This window comes from Leptodactylus fuscus, chromosome 7 (assembly GCF_031893055.1).
Source record: "Leptodactylus fuscus isolate aLepFus1 chromosome 7, aLepFus1.hap2, whole genome shotgun sequence".
NCBI lineage: Eukaryota > Metazoa > Chordata > Amphibia > Anura > Leptodactylidae > Leptodactylus > Leptodactylus fuscus.
Window position 1 is genome coordinate 92,119,694 of NC_134271.1, and position 17,700 is coordinate 92,137,393.

At 42.0% G+C, this 17,700-nt stretch overlaps 1 protein-coding gene across 1 annotated transcript; it reads left to right on the forward strand.

Moving 5' to 3' along the window:
- Positions 1-5,762: 5,762 nt before the first annotated feature.
- Positions 5,763-16,930, forward strand: LOC142212699 (extracellular tyrosine-protein kinase PKDCC-like). The gene is made up of 7 exons (XM_075280684.1): positions 5,763-6,263; positions 8,604-8,726; positions 11,610-11,881; positions 12,031-12,110; positions 12,189-12,290; positions 13,387-13,566; positions 16,816-16,930. Exons 1-7 carry the CDS (start codon positions 5,763-5,765, stop codon positions 16,920-16,922), a joined length of 1,365 nt encoding a protein of 454 aa, XP_075136785.1. The 3' UTR covers positions 16,923-16,930.
- Positions 16,931-17,700: the final 770 nt, after the last annotated feature.

Genomic DNA, 17,700 nt, shown 5'->3' on the forward strand with positions numbered 1-17,700 from the left:
TAATACACCGCTTGAAAGCAGACAGTGCGCTGAATTCAGCGCATTATTGGATTTCCCATTATGGATACCCCACCCCCACCCCACCCCCACAGGACGCGTCCATAGACTAGTACTGAATTCTGCGCATTGTCTGCTTTCTAGCGGTATATAGAACCACATGTGCCTGAGGACATGATAGGTCTTCTTTAAGGACACTTATCCCCTATCCTGTGGGGAAGCAGTAAGTTTGTGGTCATGGTCACAATGACTATCATATGAACACATAATCTAGTTCTTGTTGCTTTGAGCCTCAGACTGCACATTACGCCTCCTTTTAGTCGCACAGTCCCATTATCTATGATGTTGAACTCAAACCACTGCAAAAAGTGCTTTAATTGAAAAGGCTCAAAGACAGCAAAGGCCTTGTGTACTGCCCTTGGTTTGAAGTGTTTATTGTCAACAGTCCAAATATCCTTGATGTTGCCTGGTTTAAAGGAGGGCAATGGTTATACTTCTCTGCCTATGTAAACTCAAAGAACTTGGATGTGGCTAGCTGAAAATCCTCACAAAATCTTCAAGACCCCCATCCTAAAAAAAAAGGCTTCTGATATGTGATATCACAGCGACACTTTATTGGTCCATTTTTTAAAAATCTTTTTTAACATTACTGTGACCAACTAGACTATTAAGAAAGTAGCATCAGTAACTTACAGCGGGATGGTACAATGTCTGCCACATATTTAATGCGACCATGCCAGGGAAGGTGAAAAAAAAATTCACTGCGCTGTCTTGTCTCAGTGGAAGCCCCTGCTGCATGAGAACGCTAATTCTAAACAACGGTGTCAGGAGCACGGGATGTCACAGCCAGTGAAGACTTCCAACAATAGAAGACAACAGAGCCGTAGTACCAGACAACATGGGAAGGCACAGTTGCATCCATGGGATAGGTGAGTGTAGGTTGTTTTGTTTTTTTCACCTTCCTCAGCCTAATTTATAAGAAAAAAAATAAATACATTTTATTTATTTTATTTACTTCTCCTACTTCTATTTATGCTTATATTTGCCTTATAATGGACCATGTACAGCCTCTGGTTTGAGTTCTAATTCCTGATCCCTAATTGTACAAATAAATTAATGGACTTTACCCCAAAATCTGACTTTACCACATACCCAAGAGCAATGCAAGGCATCAGCTCTAGGTAGTCCACATTTAGGACATTCCTTCTAGCCTTTTACATTTACATAATCCTAGAATGGTAGGTTAAATGCCACATATGAGTTATTAGATAGCATGAAGGGAATCTCTCCATTTTTTTAATTTCCAAATCGGAATTAAATTACATTTAATCTCTTCCTCTAGAGCCAAATGTCTCTTCTATTGTCTTCTAATATATTCATTTCTAACCTGCAGTTGTACAGGTTAAAGGGATTTACAAGTTCTCAGACTAAAATATCTACAGTATTAACCCTAACCTTAGGGTAAAATCTGTAGCAGTATATGACCTGAACTCCCTCTCTACTGCCCAGCTCTAGGCAGCTCAGCAGTCATAGCTGAAGGTCCTGCAGCAGGTCTGGTGTGTATTACCAGACACTGCAGCAGATGTGGTGTGCAATATCAAATTCTGCAGCAGATGTGGTGTGTAATATTAGATACTGCAGCAGATGTGGTGTGTAATATTAGATACTGCAGCAGATGTGGTGCGTAATATCAGATTGTGCAGCAGATGTGTGTAATATTAGATACTGCAGCAGATGTGTGTATTATCAGACACTGCAGCAGATGTGATGTGTAATATCAGATACTGCAGCAGATGTGGTGTGCAATATTAGATACTGCAGCAGATTTGGTATGTAATATCAGATTGTGCAGCAGATGTGTGTAATATTAGATACTGCAGCAGATGTGTGTATTATCAGATTCTGAAGCAGATGTGGTGTGTACTATGATGTCAGGTGCAGCTAGGGTTTGTTTTATGGGGTCTAGCAGCAAATGTGGTTTTTATTGTGAGGTTCTATAATACCAGAGGTTTATGTTGTCAGGTTCTGCAGCAGATGCAGTTTGTATTATGGCGTTCAGCAGTAGCTGAGGTGTGTATTATAAGGCTATACAGAATCAAAGATGTGTATAAAGATGTGTATCCCAGATTTCTCAGGGATCTCACTGTTTTCAAGTCCCCTCACCCAATCACCTCATTTCTCATGCCCCTGGTTGCCTCTACAGTGTCATATACTCCCCCTCAAGTTACTCCCACAGCGTCATGCCCCCCCACCCCACCCCTCAAGGTTGCCCCCGCAGTTTCATGTCCCCTGCTGTATATATCAAAGAAAAAAAACAAACCTTAATACTCACTGTTCCCCTGTTCACTCTCTCTGTGGTCCCGGAGTCTTCAAGGAGAAACAGGCGCGATTTAAGTGACATCACTACATTTTGCCTCCTGCTCCCAGGACATTGGGAACAAAGACAGCGGCAGGGTGGTGAAGCAGGGAATGGATGACTCCCTACTTCATCTCTGTCCTCAAATCATCGGTGCTTGGAGGCCAGCGGAACAACAAATGCATGACTGTCCCACTGTCCAAAGGGGCCCCTGCTACCATACAGTCCGGTGCAAGTGCACCGCTGGCCCTATGGGTAAAGCGACCATGATGGCTTGGACTGTCATGGCTATGGAGAGACTGAGATACTACAGCTATAAAGAGCTATTGCTGCAGGGGTTAAGGAGGCATGTGCTGCTATAGAGAGGGAAATGTATTGTCAGGAAGGATGGGTATGGTGCTTTGAGGGGCAAGATGGATGCTGCAGGTAAGTGGTGTAGGATTGAGGGGCACAAATGTTTTGGGTAGCAGGTGGCAATAGTTCAGAAACAGGTTCTCTTGTTTGTAAACGAAAAAAAATATAAAAAGACACATATGCTATAAAATAAAAACAAACACTATCCACCTAAACGAAATGTTATTTGATAATACATCACAATTTCTTACAATTGAGGTCCAACCCTTGTGCATAGCAACCATTAAATATTCATTTATACAGTGCCAACATATTCACCAGTGCTGTAGAGAGAATCTTATCACTTACGTCAATGCCTGTCTCCATAAGGGCTCACTTTCAATTTGTATTACACTGGTACTCCGGGGCCAAGTCTCAACAGCAAAAACACATTGTCTAGTAGGTGCAGAGAGTGGTCTGCGAATAAGCCCAATAGTATTAAGAATCGGCAATAGTGGAGATATAGACCTCTCACACTTCTAAAGCTGAAATGACAATATACTGTAATTATGATTTTTGCATATGATTGTATTCATTGGCTGCACAGTAGCTTAATGGTTAGCTCCAATGCCTGGCAGCGCTGGGATCTTTAGTATAATTTACATGCGTCCCCTATATTTGCATGGCTTTCCTCTGCACTCCTAAAGCTTTCCATATATCATATGATCTTAGACAAGTAATTGTAATAGGGACAAACCACAGCAAATTCACCTGCTGTGATTATTGCACTGTAGCATTGACATCTATATGGAAAAGCTTGTGTGTCTACTAGGAGAACTGAACCATATACCCTAACAGTTCAATACAGTCTTCTGTAATTCCTGTCTATAAACTGTATATTTCTGATTCCATCCCGCATAAGGGTACAGTCATCCCCAGCTAAGTAAGGAAGAAGCCTTGGCTGCAACACAAAAGTGAGAAAAAAGTTCAGCGGGCAGTGAGTGGCAACACCAGATTGAATAGATAGATGACATGGACAAAAATTGCCAGGATCTGTTCTCTTTCATCAGGGATAGAATCTTCCATATTCCATGTGTGTAAAGCCGAAGGTAATGACACATAACAAGTAATAACTCGACTGAGGACAGTGCAGGGAGCAGCAAAGTTTCCATTTGTAATTGTCTTCATTTGTTGCAACATTAAACTAACAAATGGAAAACAAAAATATTCCGTTTGTAACCAGTATTTGGGGAAGCTTTAATGTCCATTGTTTTGATCCTGTGACAGATCAGAACAGCAGACACCCAATAGCAGTGTGAATGTAGCCTTACAGTAATTTTAATACATGATGGAGTTTTGTTTTTACTTTGATGCTGTTTCCCTTTATGTTGATCATTGTCAGGAAATCCTAATAAAATCCTCTGTGATGTGACAATAAAACATGAAAAGTCCAGGGGCGGGGGAATACTTTTATGGGTTATGTAGAGATGCACAAAGTGTGTGAATTTAAGACATTTCAATCCAAACAACAAAGGTGTCTTCACACAAAGGAAAAAGAAGAATTGTCAAAGGCTAATAAAAACACATATAGTTTAAAGTTTTTACCTGGAGTACACACTGAGTGCCAGCAGATGGCAATAAAACCGCACGCATGCTTTACCTGAGCTTCGCTGCATAAGGCGAATGTACACGCCGTGGTCAAGCAGCACTTTTCTCTCCGCATTTTTCGTGCAGAAACCACACAGACCCTATTATAGTCTATGGGGTCTGCGGGTTTCCTTAGGTATCTGCTTTTTTATGCAGATTAGGTTTCCGTTCAGGAGTTCCCAAGCAGACTTCCCGAACGGAAACCTGAACGTAGATGTAAACCAGGCCTTACTATTGTAAAACTGCAAAAATCAGGATTCCCATTCCATCCACTGACCCGTCTCTATCTAATCACAAGTTATATCATTTTATATAACACCAGACTCTTAAAGGTGTTGTCCAGTCTTAAACATGGATAGCTTATTACATGGATAGCTCATTCATTCCAATAAGAATTCTGGCATTGCACTATGGGGCTTATTGAGGGACTCTACTACCAAAAAGGGATAGCCCAAAAAGGGGGCTGTGTTTCATTTTTGGACATAACTCACACAAATGCATGGGACCCCAGAGATCGCCGGCCCCCTGTTGGTGACCACATTGCTCCTTACTTCTTGTCCTTGCAGTTGGAGCCTATGTACCTCCTGTTGTGGAAGAAGCAGAGTCATATTTGCTACCTACATTACATGCCTGTTTTATGGTGATTGTCCGCCTATATTTCAGTAATATTTATTGAAATGCACTTAATAAACTTCTTAGGTTGGGTTCACACTATATTTTGTTTTGCAAAATACTTGTAAAAATGTGACCAGAATTTTGCTTGTGGAAACTGATGCAGACCCAACGCCATAGTTACTTTTGTGAGTCAGCCTCTTAGATGGGGTGCAGTCACCTGCCATGGCATTAGGGGAGATTCTGATCCTGAAACTGGTGCAAGAGAAGGCAGGATATGTCTTTTTTAGCACGTTGTAAAAAAGAAGTTTTGGTCAGTGTTTCCCATTGAAAACGGGAAGGCATGTGGGGTGTTTTTGGAGCAGATTTTGAAGTGCGAAATGACTCAAAATCAGCATAAAAATGCATTGTGAGCCATTACGAGGACCATCTAGTGTGCAACTTTGTCACTATATAAAAATATTTGCCTCTAGTAGGCTGAAAATACCATAGGTGTGTGACAATAAACCTGTGTAAATATTTGCCTCTATTGTGTGTTTGTTAGGACACTGGAATGTTCACTCCTGAATCTCAGCAGTTATACATTGCTGTTCCTACTTTTCCCACTAGGTGACAGCAGAGAGTACCTGACTATACCCAAAGATCAATAGTTTGCAGAGTGAGGTCAGGTAAGGGATGAGTTTTATTAGACCCTCCTCAGTGGGTGTCCACAGTCCCATTTACCCACCCCATTAGCCAAACAGGGGCAGGCATTCCTTTCTTAATGAACTCATTTACAGTAAGAGGACAGAGGAGAAAAGTTGCCCAGAAGAACACAATGAAAGGACACATCATCTTCTCTATAGCTGCACTCATACTCATAGCTATGTATCTGAAGTTCTCCTTTCCTGGAGGATGCTCCTATAAACCATTCCTGTATTCCCAACAAAGCCAGCAGATGAGGAGAGAAATTATGGAGAGACACAAGGATTTGGTATTTTTCTATCAAACACTATTGGCAAATAAAGACACTGGCCTAGAAGAGGCCATGAGAAATATAGAAGTGACCCTTGAGGTTCCTCAGACACTGACCTGTAAGGATCTCTCCCATATATCAGGATTGGATTATATTGGATCTGGTTTTACAAAGGTGGTGGTGAAAGGAACTTTACTGAATGGCAAATCCATTGCCCTCAAGTCAGTCCACGGGGAAGGCAATGACATGAAGCAATGTGTGCAGCAGTATGGGGACCACTCTGGATGTCACCGACTGGCCACATATAAACTGCAAAAGGAGATTGCCCTGCTGCAGATCCTCCGCCACCCAGGAATAATCCAGGTAAGGGATCATATCCAGTATTTCCAAGGGTCACTATCAATCTAATGCTTCCAGCCTCTAAAAATGCATGCCATCTAATGGGTTAATATCCAGGCCAGACTGCATGATAATCTGCATTTCTCAGGGTAAGGGTCTCTGACTTCTGTTGGAGTAAACTCATCTGAAGTGAGTAGGGGGCAAAAATAGAAAATAGGAGGTCATTAAAATGAACGATAATCTGTATTGTGATGCTATAAATAATGGGGGACTATTTGGGGAAAGGGTCATTAGTTTGCAGATTTTATATAGTCTGGTATTTTATGCATTGACTTTTCATGCTATTGTGTGCAAGAATAGTGTCATCAGAAAAGATAACTTTCTCTTATTCCAAAACCATATTCCAGGGCCAGCAGTGCAGAACCCTTTTGATATTATAAATCACATGAACATCCACACATCAAAGCAGCCCTATAAGTAGTTGTAAACATATGAGAGAAGTCATTAGTGAGTCTGTGGTTCACCTCCCTGCTGTCATCTTTACACCCCTCCCCTCCCCCACATGCTCTGGACTGGGGCTGGGACTACAACAGAGTAAAACACAGAAAAAACTGCCATAGACTTTTGTATTAAAGTGGAATTCCATCTCCAGGAATCTTCTTGTAAATTATAAATGGGGTCCATGATGTCCAGACATAGGGTCAGTTTTGAGTGGATTGTCTTTAACCATTTGTTTCTGGTTGGATTCCCATTATAGTTTAGCCATGTATAGGGCCAATGTCTCACAAATGTGGCCTCCATAGTGGTCCTGAAGATCAGAGTTTCAGAGTGTGAGCTTTCCAACACTTCTCTTAAGTCAAATCCACTTCCAACCTGCCCCAGTGGGTATGGAGTTCTTCCCTGCAGTGCAGCCCTAGCTCACGGGCCCATAATATCGTCATCTCATGATATGACTCTGTGCTTCATCAAAAAATTTAAAAAAATCACAAAGCTAAGGTTGAATTCCTTGAAATTGATAATTTAGGTCATTTCAACCAATTTTGCGTTGAACTATTTTACACAACCATTCATTCCTGCGGCTAACCCAAAGGAAAATATCAATTAAACTTGACTATTGGTTGTTCTTGGCCTGGGAAATGAACACTTTATGGGATCAGCTTGCTTTCAAGCTGACCTAAAAGTGTTGGACATCTAGGACATAATGGAGTGGTCAATTGTCTTTCTTCTCAACAACATGAGTTGGTGGAAGGGGGTCACAGCAACATTTTGGGCTAAATGTAGTATATATGGCAATTATTACAGTGAATAGGGGATCTTACCTCTCTATGACATCTGTATACCCTAATAGAGACATCCAGCAAATCTGCACATGTTAAGTATTAAAGAAGTGACAACAATATAAATTATAAATACAATATACAGCGGCCTTTGCAGAAAATCACCAACATTTGATATTTACCAGATTTCACAAGTTTTAGGCCACGGAATAAAAATAGTATCCATTCTGGGAAAGCGAGGTGACAACCTTTATTTCCATGACTAATATTACATTGGTTGTTAGCTTATTCAGATTCCTGAATGGTAGACCTGCCTAATTATGTCAGCGATACCATTATTCATAATAATAATACATTTTATTTATTTAGCGCCAACATATTCCGCAGCGCTGTACAATTTGTAGGGTTCAAGTACAGACAAAAAAGATACATTACAGAGAAATAGTCAATTTACACAATGGGACTGAGGGCCCTGCTCACAAGAGCTTACAATTATTCATTCACAACTATAATTATACAAGTAATGGAAAAAAATCAGCCAGTTTTCCTACACTTCAAATAAGATCTTTCTGCCTACACAGGGATGATTATTGTATCTCAGCCATTGTGGACTCTAGGAGAGCTGGCTCACAATGCCTGCAAGAGCTGTGTAATGGTAGTCATTTTGGTTATTACCCAGCTTTCCCGAGTACAGATATAACTGTAAATCAGGTTTGCTAATGGGTGTCACAGTAAATTAGCAAACATAATCTTTAACTGGGCTTGGACAATGGAGGATGATGTCAATGAGCTGACAACACAATCCACATCTCACATGTCATTATGTGGGGCAATGAGTGGACATTTAGGTTATTTGTGTTGACACTGTAATTGTCTTAAAGTGGAAGAGACTTTTTTGGTGAAGGACTTTGCCCCCCAGGGCTACAGATGTGGATTCACTATTGTTGCTCCCATCATAAAAGTAATGCAATGCCATTACAAAGGCTCCCTATGCCTCAACCATGACACTAGTTGTTGTAGGTATTTCCTCATCATTGACCTTTCTATATACAGTTTGCGATTTATCATATTAATTCTCTCTCTGCAGCTACATGGCCAGTGCTATGTTAATAGCGCCCCCTCTGACATCAGGGTCACAGCAATGCTGGAACTTGGATCTCCCCTGGAGATGATTCAACTGCTGCAAACCCCCTGGGAAGAAAGATTTAAAGTAAGTGAAGGCAAACAATGACAATTGTTCCAGTGGCTATGCATAGTAGGTGATATTAAGCAGCGAACAGCTGAGGACTACTTGCACCCCGTTGCACCCTTACTCAGTGCAATCTCCCTCCAGCTGTGTGATGGTTAATGAGTCAAGGATCCCCTGGGCAAAAGGAATTACCATAGAGGTCTGTGCAAACAGCCTGTTTAATGTCATGCAATGTCCCCTCTGCAGGGACACTGGGGTGGGGGAGTAGCCATTTACAATTCACAGCTCAATCACTTAGCTCAGGGGACAGCTCAGATCTGTGTTTATATAAGTGGTCTAGTAAACAGGTCAGAGGTCACCCAGAGAGTCATATACTGTAAGATACTGAGGGCAGAAAGGGAATTTTTACGGCACCACATTCCTGTTATTAGCTTATGGAAACCCCATAGCTTAATACATTGTCGCTGCCACTAAATCTCACACTACTCTGGTGTCTGATCTGGTTTCCCTATAGATGTAAAGGAAGTAGAAAGGCTGCAGAGGTTTCTGTGAAAAGCGCTGCAGGAAAAAACGCTATGCGATACCACTGCAGTTTTTCCCTCAGCACTTTTTTGCTATGTGGGGCCTCAGCCTTTTAAAGGGATTCTACCATTAAACTACTTTTTTTTTCTAATTACCACATCGGAATAGCCTTAAGAAAGGCTATTCGTCTCCGCCGCTCCGTTCCGTAGAAATACCGGTTTTAACCGGTATGCAAATGAGCTCTCCGCAGCAATGAGGGCGGGCCCCAGCGCTGAAAGGCCGATGAGCGCATCCCCATTGCTGCCCGAGAGCTCTTTCCTGCGCCACCTCCTTGTTCTGCAGCAGCTCCGCCTCTTCTGGCTTCTCTTGCTCTTGTAGTTCTATAGAGGAGCATAGAGAGGCCACCCCAAAATGGCCGCTGGCCGGCTCCTGTATTGAGGAGCCAGCCGGCCTGTATACAGGAGCCGGCCGGCGGCCAGTTTTGGGTAGCCGCTCTTGCAGTTCAATACAGGAGCCAGCCAGCGGCCATTTTGGGGTAGCCGCTCTTGCAGTTCAATACAGGAGCCGGCCGGCGGCCATTTTGCGGTGGCCTCTCTATGCTCCTGTATTGAACTACAAGAGCAAGAGAAGCCAGAAGAGGCAGAGTTGCTGCAGAACAAGGAGGCGGCGCAGGAAAGAGCTCTCGGGCAGCAATGGGGATGCGCTCATCGGCCTTTCAGCGCTGGGGCCCGCCCTCATTGCTGCGGAGAGCTCATTTGCATATCGGTTAAAACCGATATTTCTACGGAACGGCGCGGCGGAGACGAATAGCCTTTCTTAAGGCTATTCCGACGTGTTCATTAGAAAAAAAGGTAGTTTAATGGTAGAATCCCTTTAAGGTGTTCCAATAACAACAGTGAAAAATGAAAGGCAGGCGCTATAACTGGTCAATAGGATTAAGAGCTTTCTAATTCGTCTGGGCCAGCCGTTAATAAGCCGGTTTTGCTTCCCCTATTGCAAGAACATGTTTTCTCAACTGAGCTGATCATGTAGGTGTGTGGTGAAGGTTTCTGTAAAAGGAAATCATAGACATTCCTGTAACTCAAGAAGATCCAGTAGATGTATCTAAACTGGTGCAAGAGAAAAATGGAGCAGTTGTTCATGGCAGCCAACAGGGCTGTGGAGTCGGAGTTGGGACCGCTTTTGGGTGGCCTTGGAAAAAATTATGAACTCCAGCTTCAAACAAATGATTATTTCTTAATTTTATTCTACAGTTATCCGGGTCAGATTGGCCCACAGGTGGTTCCCCCAATGGGCCACTGAGCCATGTGGGCCTCCAGCTTACCCTGGCATAGCACGGTACAATCATTGTACTTCATACAGATACTTATTGTACCGCACCTCAACCAGGCTATATTATAATGGGTAGATTATTTGAGAAACTAGCCAGTTTATCTTTACATACAGTAGACACAATGGGTGGCTGAGATGATGTCTTGGTGCAGAGTCAGGCTTTCCAGTATCCTTTTGCCCTTGGCCCCATCTTCTCAATCACACTGCAAGGGCCCCATTCACCAGTCCTCCTGCAGCTACCTGAGGATTCTGCTGTGTGTGCACATATTCCTAACAAAAGGCAAAAGTCATTCAACAGACTAGTGACAGGGCCCCGGCGCAGAATATAAAAGGCAAGGACTAGGCAGTAAGCTCCTACGGAAAAATAAATGCATGCTGGCCATATTTTAGGAATTTACAAACGTCCCTAGAATAAATTTCACTGGTGGGCCTAGGCACCCCAATCTGACAATGATAATTATTAATATTGTATAATTAATAATTAGTTTGTAATAGGTTTTTGCATATTTATTTTCATAGGAATTCAGTCACTTGCCTTTTTATGAATTTGAAGATTTTGACTACTTCTGACTGACCATGACTGGCAGCCACCTAAGAAGGAGTCACAGTTTGGCCTACTGACTCCACAACCCTGGTTAGACAATCAGATTCCAGCTTCATGTATAAATCAGAGCTGATACCTGAGTGTCTGCTGTAGACAACTGCTGCACCCTCTACTCCAGGATCTTCTAAGTTTATTGGGATGCTGGAAGACGACTAAACTGCAGTGCCCCTTAGTTGCTCCTTATTTGCCATATGTTTGCCAGTGTGTGTATTATATCCTATATCCTAAAATTGGTGATGTTATAATTCAGGGGTAGGCAACCTTTGGCTCTCCAGCTGCTGTAAAACTACAACTCCCAGCATGCATACTGGCTCTGCTGTTCTTGGAACTCCCCTGGAAATGAATGGAGCCTGTTGGGAATTGTAGTTTCACAGCAGCTGGAATGTCGAAGGTTGCTGACCCATGTTATAATTGATATATTTCATATTTGGACTGATTTTGAACAGATTTGTTGGGAATTGGTGCAGTTACTCTATTATTTGGCAAATTCCCCCATGGGCTCCATTGCTCTCCTGGATTTCCAGCCCAGACAGTTTGTCTTGGTGAACGGAAGCCTAAAAGTGACTGACATGGATGATGCCACCAGTGAGGAGCCGACATGTACACAGGATGATGATTGTGAACTCGCCTTCCCTGCCAAGACATTTTCCATGTTCTGCTCAGAGACTGGGAGGTGCATGGGGTCCAACGAAAAGAGGAACCTCTACAATGCATACAGGTATAATGCTAAAAATTAAAGGAGGTTACTGACTTGCTTATGGGCTGGAACTAGCAAACAATGGCTTTTATGTTATACATTTGGGGGACATTCACTACCTTGGTGTATGTATGGGATTTATCGAGTAAGTCCGATTGTCAATGTTTCAGGTTTTTCTTCACTTACCTCTTACCTCACACCGCTCCTCCTGCCCTGCGGCCTTTCCTTGAGGACATAATGAATGGGACAGGTATTATTATCTCCTCATATTTCATGCTTGGACTAGACATCTTTTTCTTTACAGGTTCTGACGCTGTTTTCATTGCAGGAGATTTACATGTTGGGATAAATGAGACGTTGAAGGCTTTTGAAGAAGTATTAAATTTATACAAGTCTGGATTGAATCACAGCCAAGCGCATCATTTACAGGGTGAGTTACCTTTACATTATCTTACTAAAAAATAGTGCAACTGTGTGATAAAATAAGGCATGTGTCTTAATAATCTCGTAATAACGGTGCCAGGCATATGTTTCTGCCTCATGTCAACGTTTCAGTTTTGATATCACCAGGGACATGTCCCCTTAATACAAGCAGCCACATGTCCAATTAACAGTATCAGCCACACACTCTTTCAACAGTGGTAGCCATATGTCCCCCCCTCTTCAGTGCTAGCCAAACACCCCCTCCATTGGTGCACCCCTCATTGACACTTTGGCGTGACTTGCCTAACAGTAATCATGTGCACACCCTATTGCATGTAACACTGAGCCATCAATGTTAAGGTGCCAACACTGCATTCAAGCAAAGACCGAGTACAGTACTGGCAAACCCTAAATGGGTAGGTGGCTATGAGGAGTCTAAGGCTGGGTTCACATGGGTTTATTGGGCTGGATTTTGACGCAGAATACGCGTCAGAATACGGCTCAAAAAAACGCCTTCCATTGACTTCAATGGGACCCTTCTCTTCTTTGTTCCGCTAGCAGTTTTGTGCCGCTTGCGGAAAAACGAAGTGACCTGCGCACACACACTCCCTCACGACTGGGCCCATTCATTTGGGCCTAATCGAGAGCGGAATTCTGCGACTGGATGCCGGTGCACTGCAATCTTTTCTGCTTATCAAAAACCAATTAGGATTTTGTCACTGAATTTGAAGTGGAATTTGGAGAAGAATGCCACTGGATTTTGCTTTTATCAGGCAGGGACAAAGACAGAATTTGCCTGAAGAACAAGTAGGATGCATATTTTTTCTGCAAGCTGAAGAAAATCATCTACTGCCTCCCATTGCAATGAATGAAAGGCAAATTTCAGGTGGAATTTGAGATAGATTCTGCCATTTTTTGTGAACATCCACTAAAGTTGACAGGTCCTCCTCTAACAGTGTGAGAATATCATAGATTTTTACATGTTCAACAAAACCATTGAGTATATGTGTGCCATACCTGCCTACACCAAGCAGAGAGGTAAGAGGTTATGTCATGCCAGTGGTATATACATAAACTTCATAGTCTCCTTCTCTATATCCCAGACTACACTATGCTGAGAGGATTCCGCTTGAATGACACGGATGGAGGTTTCAGATGCTGGCCATCCTATAACCACCAAGGATGTTTGCTATCTGTGCACAGTGCAATGGAGGCTGCTGAGTTCTGCAATGGTCATCTACAGTGTCGCAACTTTGTGATTAGTCAGGAGAGGACATGGACTGGTACGTAGCCTGGGACTGGTACTTTGTAATGTTGTTTCCCCTATATGATGTACTATCATATGATGTACAAATAGACATACCGTGTCTTAGTATTAATATGAGTAGTACCATACAATGCTTAGGTAAATAGCCCCATACAATGCACAAAATTAAATAACTACCTTCATATCAGGGGCGTAACTACCATAGAGGCAGCGGAGGCGGCTGCCACAGGGCCCAGGCCATTAAGAGGCCCCGCTGACAGCTGCTACGGGCCCTATTTACTTGCCAATCCTGGCTGGGCTGGGATCGGCAAGTGACACCGTGGGCCCCACAAATACTATCATTATACTCGGGGGTCTTTGCAGATCCCCAAGTATAATGATCGGCGGACCGGGAGAGGTAAGGGAACGTAAAAAATACTGTTACTTACCTCTCCACGATCCTGCCAGGCCTCCTTCATACTTGTCTGACGTCACATGAACCCGGTCTGCATGGCTTACTAAGGGACATAATAGAGTGCGGAGGAGGGGGTCGGTTGAGGTCTTCGGCGTCGGTTGGGGGGGGACCCATGTCAAAAGTTCGCCACGGGGCTCCGCCATTCCTAGTTACGCCACTGCTTCATATACTGACCAAATAACAACTCGATACAAACTTAAAATAATCTAGTAATAGTGCCATACAATGTATGAGTAGAAGTGTATTACATACATTATTATTAAATAATTAATCACCAAAGAAATCATATTGTTTGTATAATGTACAATTTTCCACTATACTTTCCTCATGGTTTGCTCGATCTCTGCTTGCTGTCTTTATTTGTTTTCTTCCGTGGCTAAAAATCAGTCCATGGTCATGTGATGTAAACACAATGGTCATGTTATGTACAGTCCATGGTCATGTGATGAGTGCCTGGTAATGAGCCATGCACCGTTGTGTCCAACGGTGAACTGATTCCTATCCAATGGAAGTAAATATAATAATAACAGCAAGCAGAGTTCTTTAAAACCATGAAGAACTGATACAAAAAGTATATTGGAGAACTGTATAACTTAACTATATAAACAATAGCACTTATTTACTGAAACTGTACAACCCTTTTTAGATGGGCAAAATGTATATCACATGGCAAAGGTGGAACATTTATACTGGGCACATCTTGACTGTGCCCCCATAATACTACATAGTAAGACAAGGTTCACGCCAGCACCTGCTCTCTGCCTGGGAATTTTGTTCTCCATTGCAAGCAGCGATTTTCTCTCTGTATTTTTCGCCCTTTTTAGGTGGAAACCTGGAGAACCCCATTATAGTCTATGGGGTCCGCGGGTTTCCACTTTTTTTTAAGTGGATTAGGTTTCCATTCGGGGGGGGGGGGGTCCCCAAGTGGACCCCGAAACAGAAACATGAACGCAGGTGTGAACCTAGCGTAACTGTAACTCCAGTACATACTACTATAATTGACAAAAGAGAGTCATAGACTATTCACCAAAAAGTAATAAAAATATACAAATTGGTTCAAGCAGGATCCCATAAATCCACTCGGTTAGGGCAGACCCAATAATAAAGTGCAGCTAAAACAGCATATGTAATATATTACATAGTTACATAGTAGATGAGGTTGGATAAAGACATTAGTCCATCAAGTCCAACCTATAACCCTACAATCCCCTACAGTGTTGATCCAGGGGAAGGCAAAAAACCCCATGAGGCTCATGCCAATTGCCCCATTTCAGGGGGAAAAATTCCTTCCCAACTCCAAATCTGGCAGTCAGTATAAAAACCTGGATCAACGTGTCCTTAAAATCTAGAGACCATAACCTGTTATATTAATAGCAATACAATATACATTTTCAATGCTTGTAGTCCTCCTTGTTGAAACCACAAATCAGTGGAACTACAGCCACCCTAACTTTCTTTTCAAAGTGAAAGCTAAATAAATATGGTAAAGAAAAATTGTGCAACGTGTGTTTATTTGAGGTACATCGCCTCGTGCTCTAATATTTTAGATCTTTTTAGAGCATGAGGCTACGTACCTCAAATAAAGACACGTTGCACAATTTTTCTTTTCCATATTTATTTAGTAGTCCTCCTTGTTCCCCTATATTGTAGCTCAATTTCACCCTCAATTTCCCTTTTACCCTAATTTCCTCTTACAATTTCAATCATCCTTCAATTTGCAAGGTCTCGGTGCTGAATCGCTGTAAATCTTCATGTATTTGTAGCAGTGTTTCCCAGAATCTCGCTGCTCTTTAGATCCCTATCATCTTGGTAATTATATTTGGTGTGTACGATGGCTCTTGCAGATACGTGTATCCTGGCAGCAGGACATTTTGATTATATTACGGAGGCTTTTATTACATGCCAGCACATAATGTGCCACAGGGCTCGTGGTGTTGACAATATCTCAGAACTCTTTGTATACACTTTTAATCTTTAGAAAAGTGCTCAGCGGAGAAATTCTGAAATACATTACATACGCCTTGTGTCCCCATGTGAGGGTTACGTGCACGAAAATGTGCTGATTGGGATCTAGGCACAGGTCCAGGCTGTTTGTGTTTGGAATACCACGGTTTAGGGACATTTGGAGCCTCTGTTCTTTAGCTGAATAGCTTCAACCATTCATTCCAATGGGGAGGGGTCTTTCGTTCTGTCTAGGCAGCAGGTGTGGTCATAGACAAAAGATGGCATTTGAATAACTTTTATTTGTGAGTGGGGGGATATTTTTTGTAAGTAGGTGGGTATTTGTTTCATGTTTTTAGGAATTTGTTTGGTTTTTGTTCTTTGGGTGTATTGCTGTTTTTTAAATTGTTGTGACAAGGTAGTTTTGTGTTTTTATAAGACTGTTGGGTTTTTTGCGGGGTGGGGTGGTATTTTTTCTTGTTTTATAAAAAAATTTTAATCAGCCTTTTTATTTAAATATCGTGGTCCACTTCTAACTTTGAAGAAGGTCACAAAATAGATTTGCAACAGAATTTCATTGTTTTTGCAACAAAACAAATGGCGTACATGCTTTACACCATTGTGCCAGATACTTTCTGTGCTTCTCCCAACAAGTTGGTGCAGTTTACCAGAAAGGGCTTAAAATGACACTGGTGGTGTAAACTTAGGACTTGTTCACATCCGCATGGGGACCCCACCGAACGGACTACCGAACGCATTTGCAAGCGGTGTACAGTTTTCTCTGTTAATATATAATTCACAAATAAAATAATTGAGGATTAAACTAAACAAGACACTGCCTTTAAGTAAGCCTTTTTATTTCTTTCACAGGTCGCTATATTACTGCATTTACCAATAATACCCTCCAGCTTGTACCAGATGAGAATTACAATATCTACGTGAAACAATCGGATAACAGCAAGATCCAGGAGGGATGAGGCAGGACTCCACACAATTACATGTTACTGTATATCCAAAGACAGAGTCATAAGGTTCTGGCCCCTGGTGTAACAGGACACTCAACTACCAAGTCCCATTTATAATACTGGTGTCTTGTTATGCAGCAAAGGTGCATCTGGGCCCTGACACCGCAGTGCAATTCCTACACCCGATATACTGCCCCTGTACAGAACTGATGTCACAAATAGTGAGATTACGTGGAAACAAAAGTGTCTCTGCAACACCGGGATCTATAAAAGAGAACAGCAAAGAGTTCGATCAAGTCAAAAACTATGGAGTGCTTTGTCTCTGAAAGGAAAAAGACGCCTTAAGTGACCATAGATAGACGCCTTAAGTACTGCTCCCCCAAAATAGGGTCCTTTACTCATCTGCCTTATTACAGAGTATATCTGTTTATGAAGATTTGGAAAAGATAAGCTAGACTGAATGAAAGAGCAATTCCAGTGAGATGTAAAGGCATTCATTCTGAAGTATAATTTTGTTCGTAGAGACAGTATTGTAGTAGTTATATTCTTATCCAGTTGATGGCGGGTTATAGTAATTATATTCTTAACTGTCAGAGGCAGTATTATACTAATTATATTTTTATACATATGAGGCAGTATTACACATAGTAGACATAATCTTGTATATAAGAGGCACAATTACTTATATTCTTATATACAAGGGCCAGTATTATAGTAGTTTTATACTTGTACATTAGGCATAGTATAGTAGACACTTTTTTGTGAGCCAGAAATGTGCTCATTTAATAGA

Bases quoted from the DNA above. Each gene is read 5' to 3' on its own strand.
- LOC142212699 (XM_075280684.1), top strand. From the start codon at position 5,763: ATGAAAGGACACATCATCTTCTCTATAGCTGCACTCATACTCATAGCT. The intron at 8,727-11,609 runs GTAAGTGAAGGC...GATTTTGAACAG, and splicing joins CCTGGGAAGAAAGATTTAAA to ATTTGTTGGGAATTGGTGCA. The intron at 13,567-16,815 runs GTACGTAGCCTG...TTTCTTTCACAG, and splicing joins TCAGGAGAGGACATGGACTG to GTCGCTATATTACTGCATTT.